The 22,214-nt window shown below is 52.6% G+C and overlaps 1 protein-coding gene across 1 annotated transcript in view; it reads right to left on the bottom strand.

The window, feature by feature from the left end:
• Positions 1 to 4,330: 4,330 nt before the first annotated feature.
• The window catches only part of Galnt2 (polypeptide N-acetylgalactosaminyltransferase 2), a 124,474-nt gene continuing 106,590 nt past the window's right edge, over positions 4,331 to 22,214 (bottom strand). Inside the window, exons 8-16 of the mRNA XM_085681892.2 lie at positions 21,367 to 21,454; positions 19,534 to 19,621; positions 18,656 to 18,759; positions 15,537 to 15,663; positions 13,482 to 13,574; positions 13,187 to 13,270; positions 12,041 to 12,167; positions 9,051 to 9,170; positions 4,331 to 6,758 (exon numbers count right to left, since the gene is read on the bottom strand). Of these exons, the coding sequence (XP_085538018.1) occupies positions 6,603 to 6,758; positions 9,051 to 9,170; positions 12,041 to 12,167; positions 13,187 to 13,270; positions 13,482 to 13,574; positions 15,537 to 15,663; positions 18,656 to 18,759; positions 19,534 to 19,621; positions 21,367 to 21,454 (987 nt within the window). The 3' untranslated portion in view covers positions 4,331 to 6,602. The remainder of the gene's footprint in view (positions 6,759 to 9,050; positions 9,171 to 12,040; positions 12,168 to 13,186; positions 13,271 to 13,481; positions 13,575 to 15,536; positions 15,664 to 18,655; positions 18,760 to 19,533; positions 19,622 to 21,366; positions 21,455 to 22,214) is intronic.

Here is a 22,214-nt window from a genome sequence, read left to right as displayed (position 1 = left end):
TTCTGACTGGTGTGGGTTGTACCTGTGCCTATGGACTCTGCTGGAGTTGTGGGGAGGGGCTGGTCACAGGATGATGAAGAGGGTGGAGTTGGGCAGCAGAGTGAGTCTTGGGGCAAACAGAATCCCACGGGTGGTAGCAGTGGTGCAGCCTGCAGGCAGGCATCTCACCTGCTGGCTGGTCGGTGAGGACTGCACCGGAGCAGTATGGAGGCGGAAGTTTCTTTCCCACCTCCCAGTTCCCAAATAACCAACTCAGAGACTTAAAATTAATTATACATGCTCAGTCAATAGCTCAGGCTTGTTATTAGCTAACTCTTACATCTAAATTAACTCATTTTTTTTAATCTATGCTTTTTTGCCACATGGCTTGGCACCATTTCTCAGTACAGCATGTCCATCTTGTTCTCTCTGCATCTGCTTGTGACTCCAGTTCCTGCCCTTCTCCTTCCCAGCGTTCTCAGTTTGGCTCTCCCACCTAGCCTTATTCTGTTCAGCTCTTGTTTAGTCAACTTCTTTACTAAACAAATTACAGTGACATATATTCACATAGTATAGGATTATTCACAGTAGTGGAGTTCCATCAGAGATGGGGGTGGGGCCCAGCTATCTTGCTGGTGCTGAGATGGGAGAGGGAGGGCACAAGATGTGCCCTCGGACTTAGTTTGGAGGTTGGGGAAGTTCAGCTGGGAGGCCAGAACTCACCTGTTCTTCCCACTGGTTTGGGTTGTACTGTGCCTGTAGAGTTTGCTGGAGTTGTGGGGAGGCTGTCCATGGGGAGGATGATGAGGTGGGTGGGGTTGGGCAATGAAGTGGGTCCTGTGGGGGACAGAATCTAGTGGGTGGCGGTGGTAGTTGTACAGTTTAAAGGCAGGTCTCTCACCTGCTGGCTAACTGGTGGGGACTGCCAATGGCCTGGTTCTTAGGAGCTGGTCTTCTTGGATCTAGAGCGATACCTCCTGGGCTGACCAGGCTGCTCTTTGGTGTGGACTTCAGAGCTGTCCCCTTCACTTGTCCACATAAGACAAGACATTCAGTAGGGGCTCAATGTCTGCAGTGGAAATTTCACGGAGTGGCAGTCCCGCCATTGCTCCCTGGAGGGAGGGCCACCTTTTGGTGGGTGTGTAATAATACAGGGGCCACAGTGCCGTCCTCACGCCACCTCTGACTATGGTGCCACTATTGCAGTGAGCAGAGGGTCCCATTCCAGACTGTCCTGAGGGTGCAAGGGGTGGGTCTAGTGTACAAGTACAAACTTGATCTCTGACTTCCGTGGGACCCCACTTCCTTCTCACAAGGCCTTCAGCCTTCCTAATATTCTCCCCCAGCCTTGAGAGCTATAAAGGGACCGCTCGTCCTGGACTCTCCTGGAGGCCCGCCACCCTTCCCACAACCCCTGTCACACACAGCACTGCGCTGAGTCCTCCCCAGGACAGGCTCAGCCTCAGAGATGGTGCCTCACTTGACCAATGTGAATCAATTGGCCACATGGCTGATGTGCCCTGGCTTCCCCAGAGCTCAAACGGGTAAAACTTCACGGGTTATGAAAATTAGAGGTGACACTTACTTCAGGATTGGCCAATCCTGGCAAGGATCACTGAGGTAACTCGGTGTCCTCTTCTGTTCACACATCCCCACCTCTCAAGCTTTCTCCTGGTTCCTGAGTGGCACCTCTTAGCGACAGATTAGAATTCAGTACAAGACTGACCTCATTCTCCTTCCTTCATCCTCTTACTGGACGGGCCTGGATGGAATTCGGGTAGGCAGCAGGTACATGCTGCGTCCAAAGAAGTCTACCCAATTCCCACCCTCTAACCCAACCCCTAGCCCCCTAACCCCGCCCCCCAGTGTCCCCCAGTGTGCCAAGGAGCACACTCTCACACAGTCTTTTCCTTTATTTATTCTGGGGTCTTGTTCTCTCTCTTGCCCAGCTCACTTCCTATGCAGTTCCAAGGCAGAGAGAATCAATCCCGTGCTCTGGGCTCCATCTGTGGGTGGTCTGAGGTTCACAGAGGGGCCTCCCTCTACATTTCTCCTTGGCTCAGCTGCCCCCCTGCCTATAGCACCTGCCAGCAGATATGTCAATAAAAACACACGTTGGGCACTCACTGGCATCAGGTAGGGTTTTCTAGACAGACCAATAAGTACATACATGTAAGAGGACATGGCAAGACAGCTTACTGGATTGTGGAGTGGAGAAGACCCACACCAGACTTTTTGCAGGTCAAAGCCCTGAAATGTTACTTAGCTTGTGTTCACAGGCCCTGGAAACAGCGGTTTCTGGGAAAGTTCTGGAACTCAAGGGCCAGAGAGCCTAGAGCTCCCACGCCAGGGCACATGACGGCAGAGTCCTAGCTCCTGAGCAGTCACCTTTTGTCCTAACACGGCCAGTGGTGCCACCATTTCTCCCACCTGATCCACCTCTCACAGGCCAGGTCCTGTGGGACACATCTAGCCCCCTTGTAGCAAAGCAAGAGAGAATCTAAAATGAAGCCCGACTCTGAAAGGCAGAGATGGGAGTCACCTCCACCAAGGGGTGCATGGATGCCGAGAGATGCAAGCGTCCTGCCAGGCACACGGGAGCGCTCTGGAGCTCAGGCTGGAAACCCCGCCTACCCACACCATGTGCTTCTGAGAGCCTTGATGTTTTTTCCTTTCCCTGTCACTACCTCTGCCAGAAACAGTATTTTTGCTCTATTACCACTGAAGCTTGCAGACAGGGGCTATCATCTCTGTTTTTGTTTGGTTTTGTAAAGTAGCTATTTTCATCACATTAGCAATTGCAGCTTTCCATACACCGTCTATGTGTACGGCTGCTTTGGAATCACAGCAGCGGCGAGATGGGACACTCTTAACCCAGTGAGCTCATTATATACTGGTAAGTGTCTTGGTATGACTGGCTGCTTTGTGATCTGCTGCAATGTACTCACCCCCCATTTGAAACCCTCCTGAGGGGAGCCCCGAGCTGCCAGCAGTTACCAGAGAAGCCAAGAGCAAGAAAAGAAAGGGGCTTGGTAGGCCAGCAGCCACCTTCCCAAAGTTCAAGACCATGTCATTGATCTGTTCATCCTATTGTGGCCCCAAAACAAGGGCAGACCTGACAGGCTCCGTGTGGCTCAGCAAACAGGGTCAGTTTTCTATCCCCTGACAAGGATACACAGGAAGCAGCTGCCCATCTGCTTCCCACGCTCCTAAGTCTAGGGGACCCACCTAGGAGTGTCATGACTGTCGGAGGTGTTTGTCCCACACCATGGTGGTGGGGTGAGGGTGGGGGAGCAGGCAGCGTGTTCAGTGTTGAGCCCATAGCTGAGCTGAAGTCCAGGCTCTTGGATTTCTTGTAACAAGAGATAATGAATATCTTTATTTGAACCACTTGTAGGTAACATGGTTCCAAGAGCACTCTCCAGCTCAAGGGTAACAAGGGCCTTCTGGGATGTCCTTCAGCAAGCTGTAGTCAGGTTCTCCACATTCCACATGCCTCCTAGTGGTGATCCCAAGGGACGCCCCTCATGATCCTCCAAGGTCCATGCCTTTCTGGGCCTCACTGAAATACTCTGAAAGAAACCACTACATGGCTACCATGCCCCATAAGTTCAACACAGCTGAATTCTGTGTCTGGCCCTGGGCTGAGACCTCTTGTATATCCATCCTGCAACCCTCCTGCTAGCACCCAGGCTAGACCTCGGGATAGAAGACCTTTAAGAAATCTGGTTTAGAGTCTCTTCAGATAGTCTGAGGTCCTGGGACATCGCTGAATTCTATGCTAATGCCTTTGCCTCTCAGGTGGCCACAGAGCCAAAGTTTTGGTGTCTCAAATAACGGAGTGAGTGTGGTCTCGGAGGGTTCAGGCATTTCCTCGTCACTGCCTTATCTTGGACCAAACTGCAAGACCGCTGGCCAGTGGGTTATGTTTATGTTCCTGGATACACAGCTAGTCACACAAAGGTGTGCTAGAGGGCATGTGCCAGGCTGGGATGCCACAGATGACTGGTGAGCACTTTAAATACTTACATGTAAAAATTTGGCCCCTAGGGGGTATGAGTCAAGTGTCCAGGGTAGATTACAGAAAGTGGGCTGCATGGGATTCAGGCAACTTTCAGTCAGTCCCTACTTTTATCAGCGGCTGTTTCTTAGCATCTGTGAAGTGTGAGCGCATTGAAGGGGCTGGGCAGGTGTCTGGCACAGCTTAACAGTTCCATCCCACTAACAATTGCCATTATGAATACAATAATGGCAGGCATGGGAGGGAGGGAGGGGTCCAGAAGCAAGAGCTGGATTCCAGCCTCCTGCTTGGTCCCACACCTTACAGAGGCCACAAGACAAGAGCTGGACATTATCTATAAAGTATCTTCTCTTTATTTAAGTTAAACAATTTCAAGGATGGTTTCCATCTATAAAATGGACAAAGTACAAGCTCTGTACAGCAGTTCTTTTTAAAAATTAACTGGAAAAAAAATTACCAAACTATATTTTGAATTTGCAAGACATACTCACAGATACCATCATTTTCAGCTTCACGGAGACTCAAGGACCACCACGGAAAACGACCACCCTTGCCTGCGTGTGCCCAGGGCTCCTGGGAGTTTTCAGTTTTAAAAACAGGAGTGGGAGGGTGGGATAGCCCCGATGACTACAAAACAACGCAAGCACGGTGAGTCACTTTGGCACACTGTCATGTAAACATGGCTCACCGCAGGGCCTTGCCCAGTCCCCCTCTGTTCAGAGCCGGGTTGAGTGGCACCCTGGTGGCCAGACAGATGGTACAAAGGTGATGAGCACACAGGGTGGGGTGCCAGTGTGTGGATGGGAAGCTCCACCCACACCCCTACTTAAAATCAGCCCGCATTGCTTCCCATCTGTGGCTCTCACTCTGATAAGGGTAGCGCAGAGGTGTCAGGGCTTAGCAGTGTAGACTATGATTGGCCTCAACTCCTGTCTTGTCCTTGACAGCCTTGCACCCGTACCTGTGAGTGACATTCCTCAGAACCTACCTTGGAAGGTGGACATGTGTGGACTTAACCAGACACAAGGGCACCCTGTCTGATATAATGCATCTTTTGTTGGCTTCTTGGCAGGGGTTAAAAAGACAGAGGGTCAGCACCTGGCCAGGCCTTCACAGAGGGTCCATGGTCATGGTGTGTACACAGATGGAGCTCCTCAGGTAGAAGAAAACTAGCCACGCCCCCTTTCGGTGCAGGTGGGAAGCAGAGCGCTCGCTCACTGGCTAGACCTCTGACCACCTGAAACTATGGTTCCTGTGATCTCGGGGACACCTGAGATGTTCGTGTGTGACACTTGCAGCCCTACCAGGCAGACACCCAGGCCACCCCTGTAGCTGACATGTGCCTGGGTCCTCCGTGTGAATGCCCAGGCCCTGTGGTTCTAAGTCTACCCACAGTCCCTGCACCAGCCTGAGGATGCAGCTGGGGCTATCACCTGCACCAGGGCTGCAGACACGCGGGGCTCACCTACATGCTGAAGGGATGGTCCTCTGTTCTCTGCCGGGCTCAGTAAGTGCCAAAGACCCCAACATACAGGGTCTCAAACCACTATGAGCCCAGGGATAGCATGTGACAGTGGTCCAGTGTCTCTGGTCTGTCACAGGGCAGTGGGGTCCTGCTGGCTCACATTATTTAGAAGCTGTTGGATTGAGTTTTCTTAAAGAAAAGAAATCTAATTTTAAAAGAAAACTCAAGGTAATAACTTTCCAAACGAGGTAACCTATGTAGGTTGACAGATGACAATGGACACAAAGTGGACTTTCTGACCCAGCCACAAGTCCCTCGCTCAAGTTAAACATTGATGCTCGTGGTTGGGGCCAGCAGTTCGGGGTTGCCTACAGCTGGCAGAGCAGCATGGACCGGCTGGTGAGGCTTCAGAGACAGTGATGTCACCTTTGGCTCTGGGAGCGCAGGCCCCTCTGCATGGCTGAGCTGCGCTGTGGGGGTCACAAGATGATGACGTAGGGGAAGCCTAGGGAGCTATCGTTCTTTCTATGGATCTCTATTTAGTCCCACTCAGCAGTTCATATGCAAACACAGCAAGTATGTCAGTGGAAGAGGGGAAGTGGCCGAGGCCAGGGGAAGACAAGGAAATCTGTAAGGGAGGGACAGCTTTGTGGGAATCACTTCTTTTCTCTTTAGACAGGGTCTTGCCTGTCTCCTGAGTGATGGGATTACAGGCATCGGCCACCATGCCTGGTTCACACACGATTTTGGTTGGGTAGAAAAACAAAATGGAGACTTTTGAGTTCTTGCTGTGAGGGCACCTGCCCCCTGCTCCCTCCATCCTCAACATAAACATGCTCGCTGCTTGTCCACTTCATCTGGCCAGCACTGGCCTGTTCCTCTGCTGGGGTGTGAGCAGAAAGTAGGAAGTGGGAGGCAGAGGATGCCAGTCTTGGGAGGGACCCTCTGGCCTGAGCCCTGGGGGCTCACTTCCTCTTCTGCACACTGTCAGCCCAGCTCATGCCTCGCTGAAGACTTAAGACTTTCAGACCATGATGGAACACTGAGGTATATAGTTTTGCGGAAAGTTTCAGAAACGTAAAATGTGATCTTCCAACTGAGCCGGTGTGCAGGCGGATGGTGGGCCCTTGGGGCCTCTTATTGCTGAAGGTTGAGTGAGAATTTCCACTGCTGCGACAGGGCTGGGCCGCACACCTCCACACTCAGGCCTCCGCTCTTGGCTGTGCGGCTATCCAGGCACAGGTTGCTGCCCACGTGTCGCAGCTTGGAGTTGCCCTCGATCTGCTCCCATTTCTGCAGCAGACAAGAGCACAGCAGGGGAGAGGAGTGTGAGTCTGTGGGCGACGGTGGGCACACACCTGCTATCTGCAGTCTTTCTCTGCCCAGGAGTCCCCACTCTTGGGGCACAAGTTATCATAACAATGCTACTGTGAATGCTGGCACATTTAGAACCAACCCTAGCCAGCAAGTCACCAACCCACTCTGCCAGGCACACAGCCCTAACAGCCTCAAGAAGTCTGGGATGCCCTTATCCTATTGTTTAGCAAGTAGTGTAAACATTCTACTTAAGCAATTATGGTTTTATTTTTTTAAATCACACACTCTTTCTCCCCACAGCTCCTCTTCCCATTAACAAGGACTTGGCTCTAATTAATTTTTAAGCATGCACTAAAGTTTCTTGGAGTAAGTATTTCTGAAAACTCTGACACCGTGGAATTTAATTTTCACTCTTGCCGCGTCCTTTCCCCTTTTGACTGTGCAAATGCACAAGTGCACATGCCCGGAAACCCACTGTTCTCAGTGGCCAGCAGTAACGCACCGCACTGAGACATGCCAAGAGGCTGCCTCTCAGCAGCGAGGCTGACCCTCCAGCATGGTTGATGCGAGCAGCCCTCTCCTGACCCTCCTGATTATTCTTCCACCTGGCTCACGTAGATACCTTGCCAACAGTGGAAGTCAAGGCAACCACAGCCGGAGAGGCTCTGCCACCTGCATAATCTCATTCCCTCCCTGTCCTTGATGCTGTCGGCTTTCTCGTGTTCCCTGCATTGTCATGGAAAGCATGCCGAGAGTCTGCCTGACAGAGAGTGGAGTGAACAGAATCTGATGCTGGCTTCTGGGGGGACCCCGTCTGTCATATACACATAGTCTAGCATCAGCTAGACAGGGGGTGCTAAGAGAATACTGAGGTCACAGCTGTCCCTGAAAGGTGGCCCTCAGTGGAGTCACTGAATCCGTTCTTCCACAGGTGGAGGCGTGAGGCTGTACTCACCACCCGGAAGGACCAAGTATAGCCTCCCCTGTCTTAGTCAGTTAAGAAGCCAAGAATAACACTGGCAGGTGATCTGTCCACTCTTACAGCAGTGACTTGCTTTCTTTTTTAAAGTTGGGGAGACAAGATTAAAGTCTCACTTTATCACTGCCTTATGTCAAGGACACCACAAGGACACTTGGGCTGTGGTCAGGAACTGTCCTCCATGCCAGTTGGATGTGTTCTACGTATCTGGGGGCAGGGGACAGTGGCTTTCCCTGTTCATCCTCCAGGGTATGACTCAAGTCATACAAGGACAACAATGGAGACAACTGTTCAGAGAGCGAGCACAGTACAGGGCACCCAGAGATGGGAGCAGCACTCTGGAGATGGCCGGGGAGAGAGGACCCTTTGCCAGCGTTTCTCCGATACCTCGGATCTAAACGGACTGATGATGGCTGCGGTCCCGTCCCTAGTGGTGATGAGCTGGGAAACCGGGTCTCTGCTTCTCTTTGTGAAATCAGGCGGATGGAAGGTGGCTTAGCTGTGGCTCTGGTAGCCCTCAGGCCTCAGTTTCCCCATGTCTTCTAGGGAGGGACTGTGGGGAGACTGGCTGAATCCTCCTGCAATAGGCTAGAAGGGCCTGCCTGCACGGCTAAGGCCAACTGTTGCCCTAAGGCTCAGAGAGGTGGCGTGTCCAAGATCCCCAGGGATCCCCAGCCAGACCAAGACCAGCTTCCAAGGCTTCAGTAAGTGCGGACCCAACGGAAGAAGCAACATACAGAGAGGCTCCTCACTCTCACCAGGGTTAAGATTCTGTGATCTCGAGTAAGACATAAATGTACCTCCCAACACCCAGTCACATAGCCCAGGGCACTGTGGGCAGGCAAGCAAGTGAGCAGCCGTTCCCTTTGCGATGGGCTGACAGGGAGCTGAAGAAGCTGCTGTGGTCCTGGACTTCAGGAAAATGTCATGGTACATGCAGCTGGCCATGAGAGGAGCGGATTCAAAGCCCCAAAGTCTACATTCTGTGGGATGTGGGCAGCTCTGCTGCTGCCTCTGTGTGCTTGCCCAGGCTCACGTGTTTAACCATTTAGATTAGAATTTGTAAAGTTAAGCAAGAAAAATGAGTAGTTAATGTTTCTGTTTAAAATAAACCATGTAATTTCATACAAAATGCTCTGTGGTATGAGGAGGACTATGTGATGCGAGCCCTCCAGTATATGAATGGCAGCAACTGGACCTGAGGGTGAGGGAGATAACCATGTGGCCCTTGTCACTGTCAACACCATGGAAGCCTGGGACCTGCACCACCTTGTTCCTGAGTGACGCACCTGTCTGCTGTCATTCTCCCGGCAGCCCTGCAGCCTGATGAGGGCGCCAGGAGACCGGTCCACCACAGTAAGGCACAGGTCCATGTGCTTCACCGACTTCTCCTTTGTCAAGGCCCATTCCTGGAAGAGACCACAGAGGCATGCCTCAAGTCAGACTGTAACCATCTGGGACCCTTGACTCAGGACCCAGGGGCTGACTCAGAGCCAGCTTCCCCAGCTGAGGGGCAGACTTACACCCACCTGGCTGCTAAGCTCGCCCACCTGACTGCTAAGCTCGCCCTTGGGAACAGTTTGTTTTAGTGGCAAATGTGTTTGAACACACGGGAGGCCGTGGAATGTCCCACTCCGGCAGCCTCAGTGGCAAGCCACCGCGGTCATGATGGGCTGACTGTAAACCCACCCTCAAGTCCTTTCTGTCAAGTGTTTGGTCAGAGCAACAAGAAAAGGAGTTAATACAGTGACAAAAATGAATCGTATCAAGAAACGTGACCAAACAAAACCAGAAAAGTTAACTAACAGTTATCAAGACTAACCGTGTTAAGTATTTTAGGCCACAGTGCAAGCTGGAGGGCATGGTCACCTGTCTTGCTCTCACCCACAGTTCCTCCCACATTGTTTTGGAATGGCTCTGGTTTGGAAACAGATTTATGAATGTAGGCTGAGTTTGTGAAAATTATATCAATGATGTATTGCAGCTCTCAGCAAATATCTACAGGGCTGATGTCTGTAGGAACCTGCTGCTGGTACTCAGGAGTTCCCCTAACTCTGCTGGAACAATCTACACGTCAACACAGAGCATGGCTCCTCTAACTGGATGCTCACTATATGCCAAACTGTCCTGGGTCTCTTCACAAGAGCTGCACGGGGGCTTTGTATGTCTACTTTCCAGACAAGAAAATTGGGTCAGAATGTATTTAAATATTCTTGCCTATGCTTTTAAAAACTCAAACACATGTATATGCATGTGCACACAGAGGGCAAGACTGTCAATCATCTCTCTGAATGCTAAACAACATCATGTAGAAGCATGGAAGACTGGGGACAGAGCGGGAATGACGTATTTATGGATGGCAGTGGCTCTGTAGGGCCAGAAGGCAGCGTTTTCTAAGTCACGTAAGAATCTGATCCACTTAAGGGTATAGCCACCCATACAGGCCTCCAGGATCCAGAAGTGGAGGTCCCAGTCAGCCAGCATCCCACAGGGAAACTGAGCTGCCCAGGCCCTGGGGGCATCCTGGCTTTCCTCTGGTGCTGCTGACCTCTGTGCCCCTCAGCAGGGAAAAGAAAGATGCAGGATGTCAGTGCTGCAAAGGCTGCCTTTCCTCTCTCAGGCCACAAGGACACGGCTGAAAACAGTCAGCAGAGACGCCGTGCTATCAACTGTCAGGCAGTCTGGTGGCAGCAAGACACTGAAACCCAAAGGGGACAGAACTCACATTGGGGCTGCCACTGGGACATGTGGTTGCTTGACTCTGGGGAGTTCAGGAGGCGAGGGGGGTGTGGAGGGAAGGGGCAGGGAGGGTAGCAGTGCAGAGAGTGGGGGAAGATGGGGGTGTCCAGGACAGAGAGGCTGGGGAAAGAAGTGAGCCTGGAGGCAGGGTGGTCTGGGGCTTTGGTCTGATCTTTCCTGGCTATGGCTCTATTCCTGCCTTGAAATGGGAATGTTTTCTCTGTATCATTGCACCTTAGCAGGAGTAACTCCTGGAAGAGAGCTGGGCTTGAGTCACTGGGGTAGGCCCTTCTGTGCCTGCTTCCCGCCTACCATCTGCTTCCAGACACGAGGGGAGGACACAGGAACCCTCCTCTCTTTAGCTGTCTGTCAGGTGTTTTGGTAGGACAGTGAAGTGTGTCTGCTCTTTACCCAGTGTGCTGGGTTCCAGACGTGTCCAGGGTGTAGAGACGCAGCTCAGGGTCCCTGGTGCACTGTAGCTCTAGAATATTGAAGCCCATGACCCCCGCTACCTCCACTCCTTGCCCACCGCACCTATGTGTGGGCAACAGCTAGAGGCACACCTGCTGTGGTTAGGGGAGTTACGGAGACCTCTGAGCTGAGGGCCTACACTGCTTCCTATGACAAGTGTGGGCAGATGCTGAGGCGGCCATGGCGGGCCAGGGAGAGCACATGTGGCCCTTCATTATTTAAGAAGGGAAATACACTGCCGTCAAATCTGATTTGGCTACGCAAGCAGCAGGACTGGCCACCTCTGTGCTGGGTCCTTCAGCAACCTGAATCTGTAAAGTATTTAAGAGATGCCTTTATGAGCTGCCATCCTTAAAAGGCGTGGCCATCAACTCTCTCGTTCCCTGTGTGCTGCTGAGGCTGCACTGGAAACCAAACAGCAGAGCTGCAAGGATTGTGCTGAGAGCCAAGGAAGCACTGTTTCCCACCCACGTGGCACTTGACCCAAAAAGCTTCACTCTCAATTAACCCTGAGAGGCCTTAAGTCACTGTAGGGACTGCTGGTGTCACCTTTGCTCTGTGTCCCCTCCAGGCACTGAGTGCTAGCCACCAGCCACACATGGCAGCCTGAATTTAAACCCAGGAGAGTTAAACATTGAGGACTCAGTTCACAGCAGACACATCTTAAGGCCTCGTGTGCATGAGAGCTGCTGGCTGCAGTTCTAGAACATTTCCAGCACAGCCCATGGGCACATGGACCCCCAGGTGGGCCGTGGGGTGAGGCATCCGAGGCTGTGGTAAAGTGTGCCAGTCCCAAGCATGCCAAGGGGTGAGCCCAACACCTCCTCACCACCAGCAGGCACTGATCCTCCACCCAAAAAGGTTGACGTGGAGAGCCTGCTAAGCAGGGACCGGGCAGTTTACAAACACGGGTGCACATGAAGGCCTGGCACTGTGGGAGTGGCTACAGTGGGGGTGACAGAGCTGACGGGAAGAGGCCAGGGAGACACCTGCAGTCACAGCCTGAACAACAGGTGCTGATGCCACCTTCTGCCCGTGTCCCTCAGGTGCAAGCATTCTGTCCGCCTACCTGGTTTCCTCCAGCATTGTGACACTCATAAATCCCCACGACTCCATCGGCAAAGTGTCCCAATGTGTCCAGGCAGTTGGTTCCCTGCTGCAAGGCCCCGAAAGCTATGTCCTGGTGGTCTGGAACCCTGAAAGGTATTCATTGCACGCGTCAAGGCCTCTTCTGCACACGGTCTCAAATTAGACAGCAGAAACAGAGTGGCTTCTTGTCACTCCCTGACATGATATGGCTATAGCCTCCGGGTTCCCAAGAGTATAGGTGGGCCAGGCGTGGTGGCACATGCCTGTAGTCCCAACACTCAGAAGGTCAGAGCAGGATTTCTGTAAGAGTTGAGGCAGCCTGGGCTACAGAGGGAGCCCCCCCTCCCCCTATCTCAGACAACAAAAACAGCTGTGAACGGAAGTTTCCTCGCGCTCTGCTGAGGGAGAGGTACTCACAGGGGTCAGGTCCCAACAGACAGAGACCCTGCTCAGGAGGGCGCAGTCTGCAAGGATCTGTTAAGTGGTCAATGTTCACAAATGATGGGCTGTGTGTTGAGTGTTATGTTCTTAAGGAGACAAAAGCTTGGCTTCACCTTGGAGAGGCTTCAGTTGTTGGATTAAGCATCTTATGCTCAGCCTTAACTGGCTCTTTCGTGTGGCAATGATTAAATGCGTGGCCCCTGAAGATGAGAGGACCGGGAGCATCTGCGGCCAGAGCCCACTGGTCCTCTCCTGGGGCCACAGAGGTCCTGGCAGCTGATAGTGAAGAGTGGGGTTGAGGCTCAGCTCGGCACTCGGCAGAGCGTTTGTCATTCACCCTCCAGGAGGAGGTGACACCATCACTGCTAATCTTACCCTATGCTCACCAAGAAGGCAGGAGCAGCCGAAGGCAACTATGGGGTGAGGACCGAGGACCAGAATTGGCTCCTGGAGACAGTGTGCCATGGAGAGACAGCCTCTGTCTCACTAGTCTACCTCTTAGGAACAAGGCTCACACAGCACGGTAACTCTGTAAGGGCAGGGTCTGTGGGCACCTGTAGGGGTGGCACCATGTGCTCTCCCTGGTAGCCGGCTCCTAACCTCACAAGCCTCAGGCCTCTGGAACCTCTCTGACCACCTTTGTTCCTCAACCTTCACAATATGCACTGAGGCCTGCAGGACTTACCTCAGCTCTGGGTAGACATTGTCCAGGTACCACTTGAAGGGCTTGCAGCCCAGCTTTTTCCTGAGCTCCAGCCTGCTCTGAATACTGGAGGAGAGGAGACACATTCAGTTCTGATGCCAGGGACACTGATGTGGCCAAGGTGGTAAGGCATGGTCTGTCCAGCCTCTGGTGCCCACGACCTGCTCACCTCCCACCAGGGCCTTGCTGGCAAAGAGTAGAGGCGCCTGTTGATGCTGCAAGCTACCCCACCTGCTCCCAACGCCCCCACTGGAAGGACCAGGCAGACAGCACTCACTTTCCGTAGGGCACATTTCGGGCAGAAGGCACTGCTGCATAGTAGAAGTTCTTGTATTCATCCATCCAGACCTCAGCTGCCCGGCGTGTGTTCCTGCAAACAAAGTGCGCCTTCCTGAGCTGCAGCTCCCATTCTGGCCTCAGTTACCTGGCCATGCTGGTGTGAACAAGGACAGTGCCCACGAATGTGTCCCTAGCAGAAGCTGCGAGGACAGCACAGACATGTGCTGAGATGAAGTCCCTGCTGTGCCGTGGATAAGGAGCCTCTAGCAGAGACCGCTGAGACTCTGATCGTCCCAGCCTCCCACAGCATGAGTGGGTGTAGCATACTGGGAAAGTGAAGGAGGCTCCTTAGCTTCACTTTCTTTCATGTGGCCTTCGGCTGAGCGGAAAGACATGGGTAGATGAGAAATGACAGCATGAAGGGGTGGGGCTGTCACACCCCAGGTCTGGGGATCCTCGCTGTCCTCAGCTCTAGTTCATAAAGGAAGCACGCACCCATCCACGACACTTAGGAAGGCCGCTGTAAGCACAGACACAGCAGGTCCTCTGCTCAGAGGAAACATGGCCTAGCATGTTCTTCCATGAAGACAGCAGGCACAGTGGTTGCCCTACAGGGAAATCTTTTTCTCTACAGTAAAGGCCTTTTAAATGCTAAACCTGTCATGTTGTCTGAGCTGTAATTACTAAATCCATCTCCATGTGGGGCCTCCATATTCCCCATAAAGTGATAAATATTCCTGTTGTCCCTGAGTGGGGGAGGGGCCAGACTGTTGCCACTGAGACGAGACGCTGTAAACGCCCTCCTGTCTGCCATGCAGTGAGAAGCCTCTTGACATGACACTGCCACCAGCTGTCTCTAAAGAGGTCCACAAAGAGAGACAAGTGACCCTGGGCAGAACCCCCAAAACATCCTGCAGACTCTGGCCACTAACGTTCTCCTGGGTCCGACAGGCTGAACGCACGCCATCTCAGCAGCCTGAAGCCTTATGCCATTTCCACACAGAGCTCTGGGAGTCCTTAACTTGTCAAGCCTGTCCCTCGGCCTATCCCAGTTAGCCCAATCTCTCTTCCCCGTAGCGGTGACCAGATGAGCATCAGAAATACCTTGTCTGACTTAGAGGTTTCGTTGGCTGCTCCCTAAGGTCCAGTTCCACACTGTCTGCCCCCATGAGGTCTCAGTTTGTTATTTTAGACAGGGCCTCACTATGTAACCTTGGCTGGCCGCAGACTCACAGATATCCACCTGCTCCGCCTTCTGCGCACTGGGGTTAAAGGTGTGTGCTACCATTTTAGAACTGGAAAAGATTCCCAGGAAAAGCCTGGACCAAGCAGTTTTCAGTTTTTGTTTACTAGTATCTATTGCCAATCGCTAATCGGTTATGATCCACGATGTCTTGGCTGGAGAGAAGTGTGACTTGCTTTCTGATATGGTTTCAATGTCTGCTCCTTCAGAACTCATGCCGAAAATCTAGTTGTACTGAAATGACACCGAGAGGCAGGAGCTTCAAGCAGTGGCCAGGCCATGGGCTCTGCTGTGATGAGACTGGGGCAGCTCCTGTATGCCCATCTCCTCTCCTACTCTTCGGTACATGGACATCAGGACAGCCCTTGGCAGGGGCTGACACCTTAGCTACCCGGACAGTTAGCCACCAATGCCGCTTTTCTAACGACTCAGCAGCAGCACTGTTACTGCAGTGCATGGTGGGAGAACAACACTGGTCTTATTTGCCCCATGAGTGATACAGCACTAAACCAGCATCTCCGCGAGATATTTGTGTAGGTTTGTGACCATCACATGGTGGCCTCTCCCTGGTGTCCGTCCCAGTGCTAACTCCCTTGACACCACGCCTTTAGTGGCCACATCTGCACCCCTGCCCCCATAATGCTCTTCTGAGCTCTCCACGGAGCACACTGAGGCAGCTTCTTTTCTATTGGAACACCCTCCTGCATACTGGCCACTGCACCCTTTCTCAGCCTGGAGGCCATGCTTGTCAAAGGACACTGTTGCCACACAGTTCCAGGGTATCTTCTGAGCAGACCGCAGACAACTTACCGGGCAAAGACAGTGCCACTGCCACCTGGGAATGTGTAGGGGTGCTGCTTCCGGAACACATGTCCCACACGGCTACATGGAATGATCTCGAGGCTGCCACCGCACTGCCACACTCGGAATGAGATTTCTGACAAGAAGGGAATTTGGCAACCATCAGTCTGCCATAGCTGTTATCTCTATGGCACAGCTACCCCTGCCCTAGCCACCTACCATAGCTCACTTTTAACTACCGAGGAAAACCAATGAGGGGCTGCTTCTCTGGAACCGGATCTGGAACCTTTTATAGCACAAACCCCGGATGCATCCGGAAAGGCCAACTCCACAGCACACCCCAAACTGAACACACAAGGAAAACACTGGCCCACAAGTCTCCCAGACTACGGTTGTGTGCATCTCAGCAAACCACAGCTGTCCATGGAGACAGGTGCACAGCCTGCGTGCCTCCACACCACTTACTGTACACTGAGTACCAGGATGCACTCTGCTTTCCTTCCAGGGATAAAAAATCCTTGCCTATTGCTCTCATGTACCAGCAGGTCCAGGCGCCAAGTTCCAAGGGTAGTGACCAGGGACAGTCCGCCACCCTTAGCAAGACAACTAAGTTTAAACAGGAAGAGCAACGAGTGTCATTCTGAAAGTCACCACGAAGTCTGTAAGAAGAAGCTTCTCTCTGAGCCGTTGGCCACGCCCCTCAGCACGTGCCAGCACAATGAGAGATCTACAGAACCAGCACAGTCACCGACAGGACAGAGAAAGAAATCAGGAGAGATCTCTGCAAACTGTGAAGCTAGTGGTGGGCTAAGTCTTCCAGGCCAGCGTGCTGCCGTGGCAGCAGGGCTGGGAGTCTGAATGTCACTTGGTCGTGCTGCCTGGAGCCCCGTCCAGGGGTGGAGGGAGGGGAGGGCAAGCTTGGGAAGAAGAAATTCCATCAACCAATTCTCTTGCATTGTGAGGCCAACCCCACCTGAACAGATACAGGACATTGTTCTCAGCTTTTCCAACACCCAATAAAACTTGGGACATTGTTCTCAGCTTTTCCAACACCCAATAAAACTTTGAGTAAGACACACCCTGTATCTCAAGAAGAAAACTCGTATGAATACGCCTGCACGAAGACTCCAAGGTGATCTCTCTGGTCAGGGCATCTGCTGAGCTGGCAAGGGGCAGCTTGGAGGCCAGGTAGGCTGCTTTCCAGGCTGAGAACATGGCAGCTCCTTTCAACTGATTTCATATGAGCCCTTGACATCCCCCTCTGCTGCTGGCCTGTGGACCCTGGGCATGGAGTACGCCTTCCCGAGGCCTGCCTTTTGGGCACTGAAAGCACAGGACACCCATCCTAACACCACCAGGGCCTGCCTAAAAGATAGCGCTGTCCCGAATCTCACACCTTTGTCCTTTTGCAACTGCTTCCTACGAAAGTTACTGTTGGTCAGGAAAACAGGCAGTCTTGTCTTGTGAGCACACATGAAGACATGCTCTGACATTTCTCAGACATCCTTACTCTCCTTCTCCCAGCATTACAGCCACCAAACCAGCATGGACTGTTAACTGCCAGCAGTCTGTGTGGCACCCAGCAAAAGGAGCTGACGGTAGGGCTCTGCAGAGGAGCATCCTACCACAGGACTGGTGGTCCTGCCCAAACCCTCTGTTCAGCCTCCAAGTGTTCCCAGGGGGCTCCTGCTAGGGACCAGAGGACATCAGACCTCCTAGGAGGGAAGGCCTTCTACTCAAGGGTTGCCTTTCCCAACCCCTCGGGTTATTAAACAGAATATAACAAAAGCCCACGACATCAACCTTGTGCTCTCTTCTCTCTGGGCTCCAGGCCAGATCACCTTAGAGACAAATCAACCGCTGTAGGGTGACACAGAGACTGGCTGAGTGTATTTGTCAGCCTGTGCTCTCAGAACCACATCAGTTCCTCTGTGGCCTCCTGCGCTCATGACACACACTGCCCCACTGGGTGGCTCTAGCCCCTGGAACCTATAGGTGGAAGAGGCTCAGGGACCTTTCAGGTTCACTACTTCAAAGCCTTTCTTGCTCAGAAAGCTTCACCCAAGCCCACCTAAGCCCAACACTGCACCGAAACAAGGGAAAGAGACTGACTCATGACCCCTCCTTCCCTCCCCATGGAGCCAGAGCTAGAAGCGGCTTTTTATCATGCCGGGCAGAGGCGCCCTACCAGATGAAATGTCTCCATCAACTTCAACTTCAAACGACACATTCCAACGACAGGATAGCGGAAGCTGTTCTTTTAAGCCAACAGAAACTATCAAAGTCTCTGTCACAAGAAAAACTACTCAAAGTGACAGTGGTGCCGCTTTCCCTCCCTCGAGTCCCCTTCCTCGCAGGGCACACCTGCGTACTAACTAAAGAAACTAAACTCTGGAGAGTGAGGGAGTCATCTCTGAATGACAAGCACTTGAGACCAAAGGCTTCAAGGAAAACAAGAAACAAAACCCGACAAGCTGACTAGAGTCTTTTCATCTGCCACACGAGATGTGGAGACAGCCGCCTGTGCAGACCACCTGTGAAGGACCACATCCCATTCCTAGCAAACATGCTCTCCACACAACCCCAGAGAATCTAGACAACAAAGAAGACCCTAAGAGAGACATACATGGATCTAAATAGGAAGAAGAAAAAGACAAGATCTCCTGGTAAATTAGGAGTGCGGAGGGTCAAGGGTGAGGGGAGGAGGGGAGGGGGAGGAAGGGAGAGGAACAACAAAAACAATCAAAGCAGTGGAGGAGGATCTGAACGTCAGGGCCCAACCAGCAGCTGCCCAACCTGACTACCATTCTACAGTTAACCAGAGACCTGGAAATAGCCAGATTTCTCCAGTTCTGGAGGCACGCATTCTGAACCCCAAGGTCAAAGGATGTGACGGCACCTGGCTTCTGTGCAGGGATGACCTGAACTCTGGTCTCCTCCACCGTCACCAGGAACACACCTTACCGTTATCCCTGTGGTCAATGTGTGTGCATGCACATATGCGTGTTCAGGGACGTGTCTGCCCACCGAGTGGCTGCTCTGGAGCCTCCCTAAGTGCTAGCATGCCACCCTGCCTCCCAGACTTCCCCACGGAGATGCTGGTGGACTTGAGGCCAGAGGGTACATACCCAAGTTCTCTCCTCCCCACACATCCATCATCATGTCGTACTTCCCCAGCTCTTCAAAGTAGAGCTTATCCATCACAAACAGGCCTCCAGCGATCATAGGGGTCCTAAAGGGGGAGACGGTGTAAGGGCGAAGTTAGACCACACCACAGGCTGACATCTGTCCTCTGCTGAGCTCCGAGGGGGTCTTTCATTCTCCACTGGCTTTTGTCACTGCCTGGGGTTCCACAAAGGCTGAGACCCCCGGTTTTTATATGCCTTAACTTAGGAGGTAAGCACAGAATACTTAAGGCCATAGCATATAGTTCAATTCTGATGTGAGAGTCTCCTGTGTGTGCTGTGAATGCCATTGGTTAATAAAGAAGCTGCTTTGGGCCTATTACAGCGTAGAATAGGGTAAGGCTGGAATTCCAACCAGGTAGAGGAGAGAGCAGGCGGAGTCAGGGAGATGCCATGGAGCCGCCACAGGAGACAGACACATTGGAACCTTTCCGGGAAACCATGAACCTCATGGTAAAATATAAAATTATAGAAATGAGTTAATTTAAGATGTGACACTAGCTAGAAATACGCTTAAGCTATTGGCCAAACAGGATTGCAAATAATATAGTTTCTGGGTGGCTGGAAACGAATGAGCAGTCTCCAACAACACCACTCTGCTACAGAAAACACTATGTCATAAAAAGGAGACAACATGGAATCAGCAGAGGAGCCTTGTAAGAAAAGGGACCTATAATTTTCTCACTGTCTGACCTGGTGGCAGATGCTGGAGGGTGGGAGGCACAGAGCCCCAGTATCCTCCAGTGTCCTGGAAGCACACTGCTGCAGGGGTCAGGTCTGGGCTCTCCCCAGGAGGGCTTCCTGCAATGTGCTGCACTTACTTTATAGGGGCAACCGGGTTCCCCTGCCGGGATCTCCTCTGCTCTGGCGTCATGTAATCCCACTTGAACACCAAGTTCCAGTCAAAACCTGCCGACCCAGAAAAGAAATAGCAGTGAGAAGACACGGCCTCTCACCTGGCTGCCCCACCCTAGATCCCAACAACAAGCATCCAAGACAGGACGCACTGCCAACCAACCACCCAAGATGAAGACGAGAGGAGGGAACGGAACAGCTGGGGTGGCCGGGAATGTGTGGTGGGGGGAGTATGGCGCACAGTAAAATCTTCTCAGTCCGCCAAAGCAACACAGGGCTGAGTTTTCTTTAAAACAGCAACAACAACAAAGCAATGTGTGTGGCTATGTACACAAGGGCGCAGGTGCCCATGGAGTCCAAAGGGAGTGCTGAAGCCCTTGGAGCAGGAGGAGCTCCTGGGTACCAGATTTGAGTGCTAGGCACTGCACTCAGGTCCTCTGAAGTACAGCGCGTGCTCTCTGAACCATCTTTCTTGTCCCCTCTAACCGTGGTGTGTGTGTGTGTGTTGGTTTTTGACACAGGGGATTGCTATGTAGTCCAGATTGATCTTGAACTTGCAGCAGTCCTCCTGCCTCAGCCCACGCCCCAGGGCTGGGACTGAAGACATGCCAACATGCCTGGCTTGGATTTTGCAACATTAAATGTATAAGAACAAGTATGGTATCTGTGTGTGATGCCACTGCTGCACCTACAAGGGCTGTGCACATAAGACTGGGGACCTAGGGACAAGTCAGAGCTAGATAAATCACAACTGGCTCCCAGAACCACAGTGTAGCACACAGTACCTCCGTGGGGCCCATGGCTCTCCAGGCCTGGACCAGACCTTTCAGGGCCCAGTGACACAAGATCTTACAGGCTGACCGTGATGGTGCGGGCCTGTAATCCCAGCACTCATGAGGACTGCCAAGGTAGGAGGAACTTGGGTTCTAAGCCAGTTTAGCTAAACAGTGTGGGGGGAAACAAGAAAAAGAAAAGCTGTCTTCTACCCTACTCTTTGCTATTTGTGGAGTTGGGGGATCTGGGCTGCTGGAGCAGGGGACAGTAGAGCTGCTCCATCTGCGTGCAGCAATGACTCCACTGACATGTCTAATGCGATCTCCCTCCCACCTGCAAAGCACTGGACTCTCAACAATTCCTAAAAGCAAAGGAAAATCTTGGACAAATTTCTCTTGGGCTCCTGGAGGGTGACCAGAAGGTGACATTTGTAGGCTGTGTGGCCCTACAAGATGCCGGTTCATTCACAAAAACAAAGGTCACCGAATGGTGAAGCAGGCTATGTTTGGGTGGAGGGGTGGAAGGGCCAGCATCCAAGCTTGAGCACAAAGGTAGGACTAGTGCCTAGTGGGCAGGCGTGAGGGGCCAGCAGCAGGATGGCAGAACTCCAGGGCAGCAAGCTGGCAGGGCGTGTAGGCTACAAGAGGAAGGGCTGGAACAGGCAGAGGACACAAAAACAGGTCCCAGGCCCATTCTGCAAATCCTAAATTCCATGGAGTGTCTCAAGCCCTGCCTCTGGCTGGGAGCAGCTCTGCAGCCTCTCAGACCAGCCCCTCAGTTGTTGGGCGTCTCCACCTCTCTCTGCAAGGACATGGCACATTCCCCTAGCTCTCGCAGTAACAGCTCCAGGAGAGAGGGACGGGTTAACAGGTGGCGGGTGGGGCTGGTGTTTCTGTGAGGACCCCGTCCGAGCCCACACTGTGAACCCTGCTGTCAGTGTCACTGCTGACCATAGGACAGCAGAGGTCAGGAGCCCAGCCAGACAGAACAAGCCAGCAGGTAGACAAATCACGGCTGACACCTACCACCCTTGAGGTCAGCAGAGGCACCCACATACTGGAAGTTGTCCATGTTAATGACATCAATAATGGGGGATACAACTCGGGTCCTGTCCTGAGCAGGGACAAAGGAAGGAGAGAATATTTGTTACGTCCCCAGCAAAGCAAAAGCCACCATCCCGACAGGCCTTCCCATGAGATACCACCATTGCAAAATGGGCAGGGGTGGTGGCATGAGGGGGCAGCTGACGCCTGGACACTTCCATTACTTCTTTGTCCAGCTAAAGACCCAGGCTGTGCAACGGCTCTGAAGCCTTAGGTAGATCTCAGTGTCGCAGAACTAAGCTCAGCCACTTTATGCCTGCCACCCTCTCACGGGCTACACTGGGGTCGCTCAGGAATGAACTCACGGCTGAGGCGCCTACTCCACCAAGACAGAACGGTTTCTGGGTGCAGATGGCATATGAGAGGTGGAAGTCATCACCTCCACAGCAACCAACTGGAGTTTTCAGACCCTAACTCAATTCCTCTGGGATTCTACCTGACACGCCCACCTTCCCCTGACCTGTTTTGTTAATGTCTCAGTGCCACTGTGCTGAGGGCAAACACAGGCCTTCCATCCCCTCAGACCTTCAGACTCAGCTCTGCCTCATGCTGACAAGAGAGGGTGTGTGGTCTCTGAGTTACAGAGAGCATTGCTAGCCAAAGAGAGACTCGAAGGAAGCTCAGCGACAGGACCGGCAGAGCTCGGCACTCTTCACGGGTGTTCCCCCGCAGGCTTGAGGGTTGCTGGGAAACAGGCTTTGGGCCATGGAGAACAGAGCAGCAGTCTCTGCGGCCACCCTACTCCCATCAGGCTGGCCCCGGAAGGCTGA

This window comes from Myodes glareolus, chromosome 22 (genome assembly GCF_982192425.1).
Source record: "Myodes glareolus chromosome 22, mMyoGla1.1, whole genome shotgun sequence".
In the NCBI taxonomy this organism is placed as follows: domain Eukaryota; kingdom Metazoa; phylum Chordata; class Mammalia; order Rodentia; family Cricetidae; genus Myodes; species Myodes glareolus.
The sequence above is the reverse complement of the archived record's forward strand: the minus strand, read 5'-3'. Positions and strand labels throughout refer to the sequence as shown.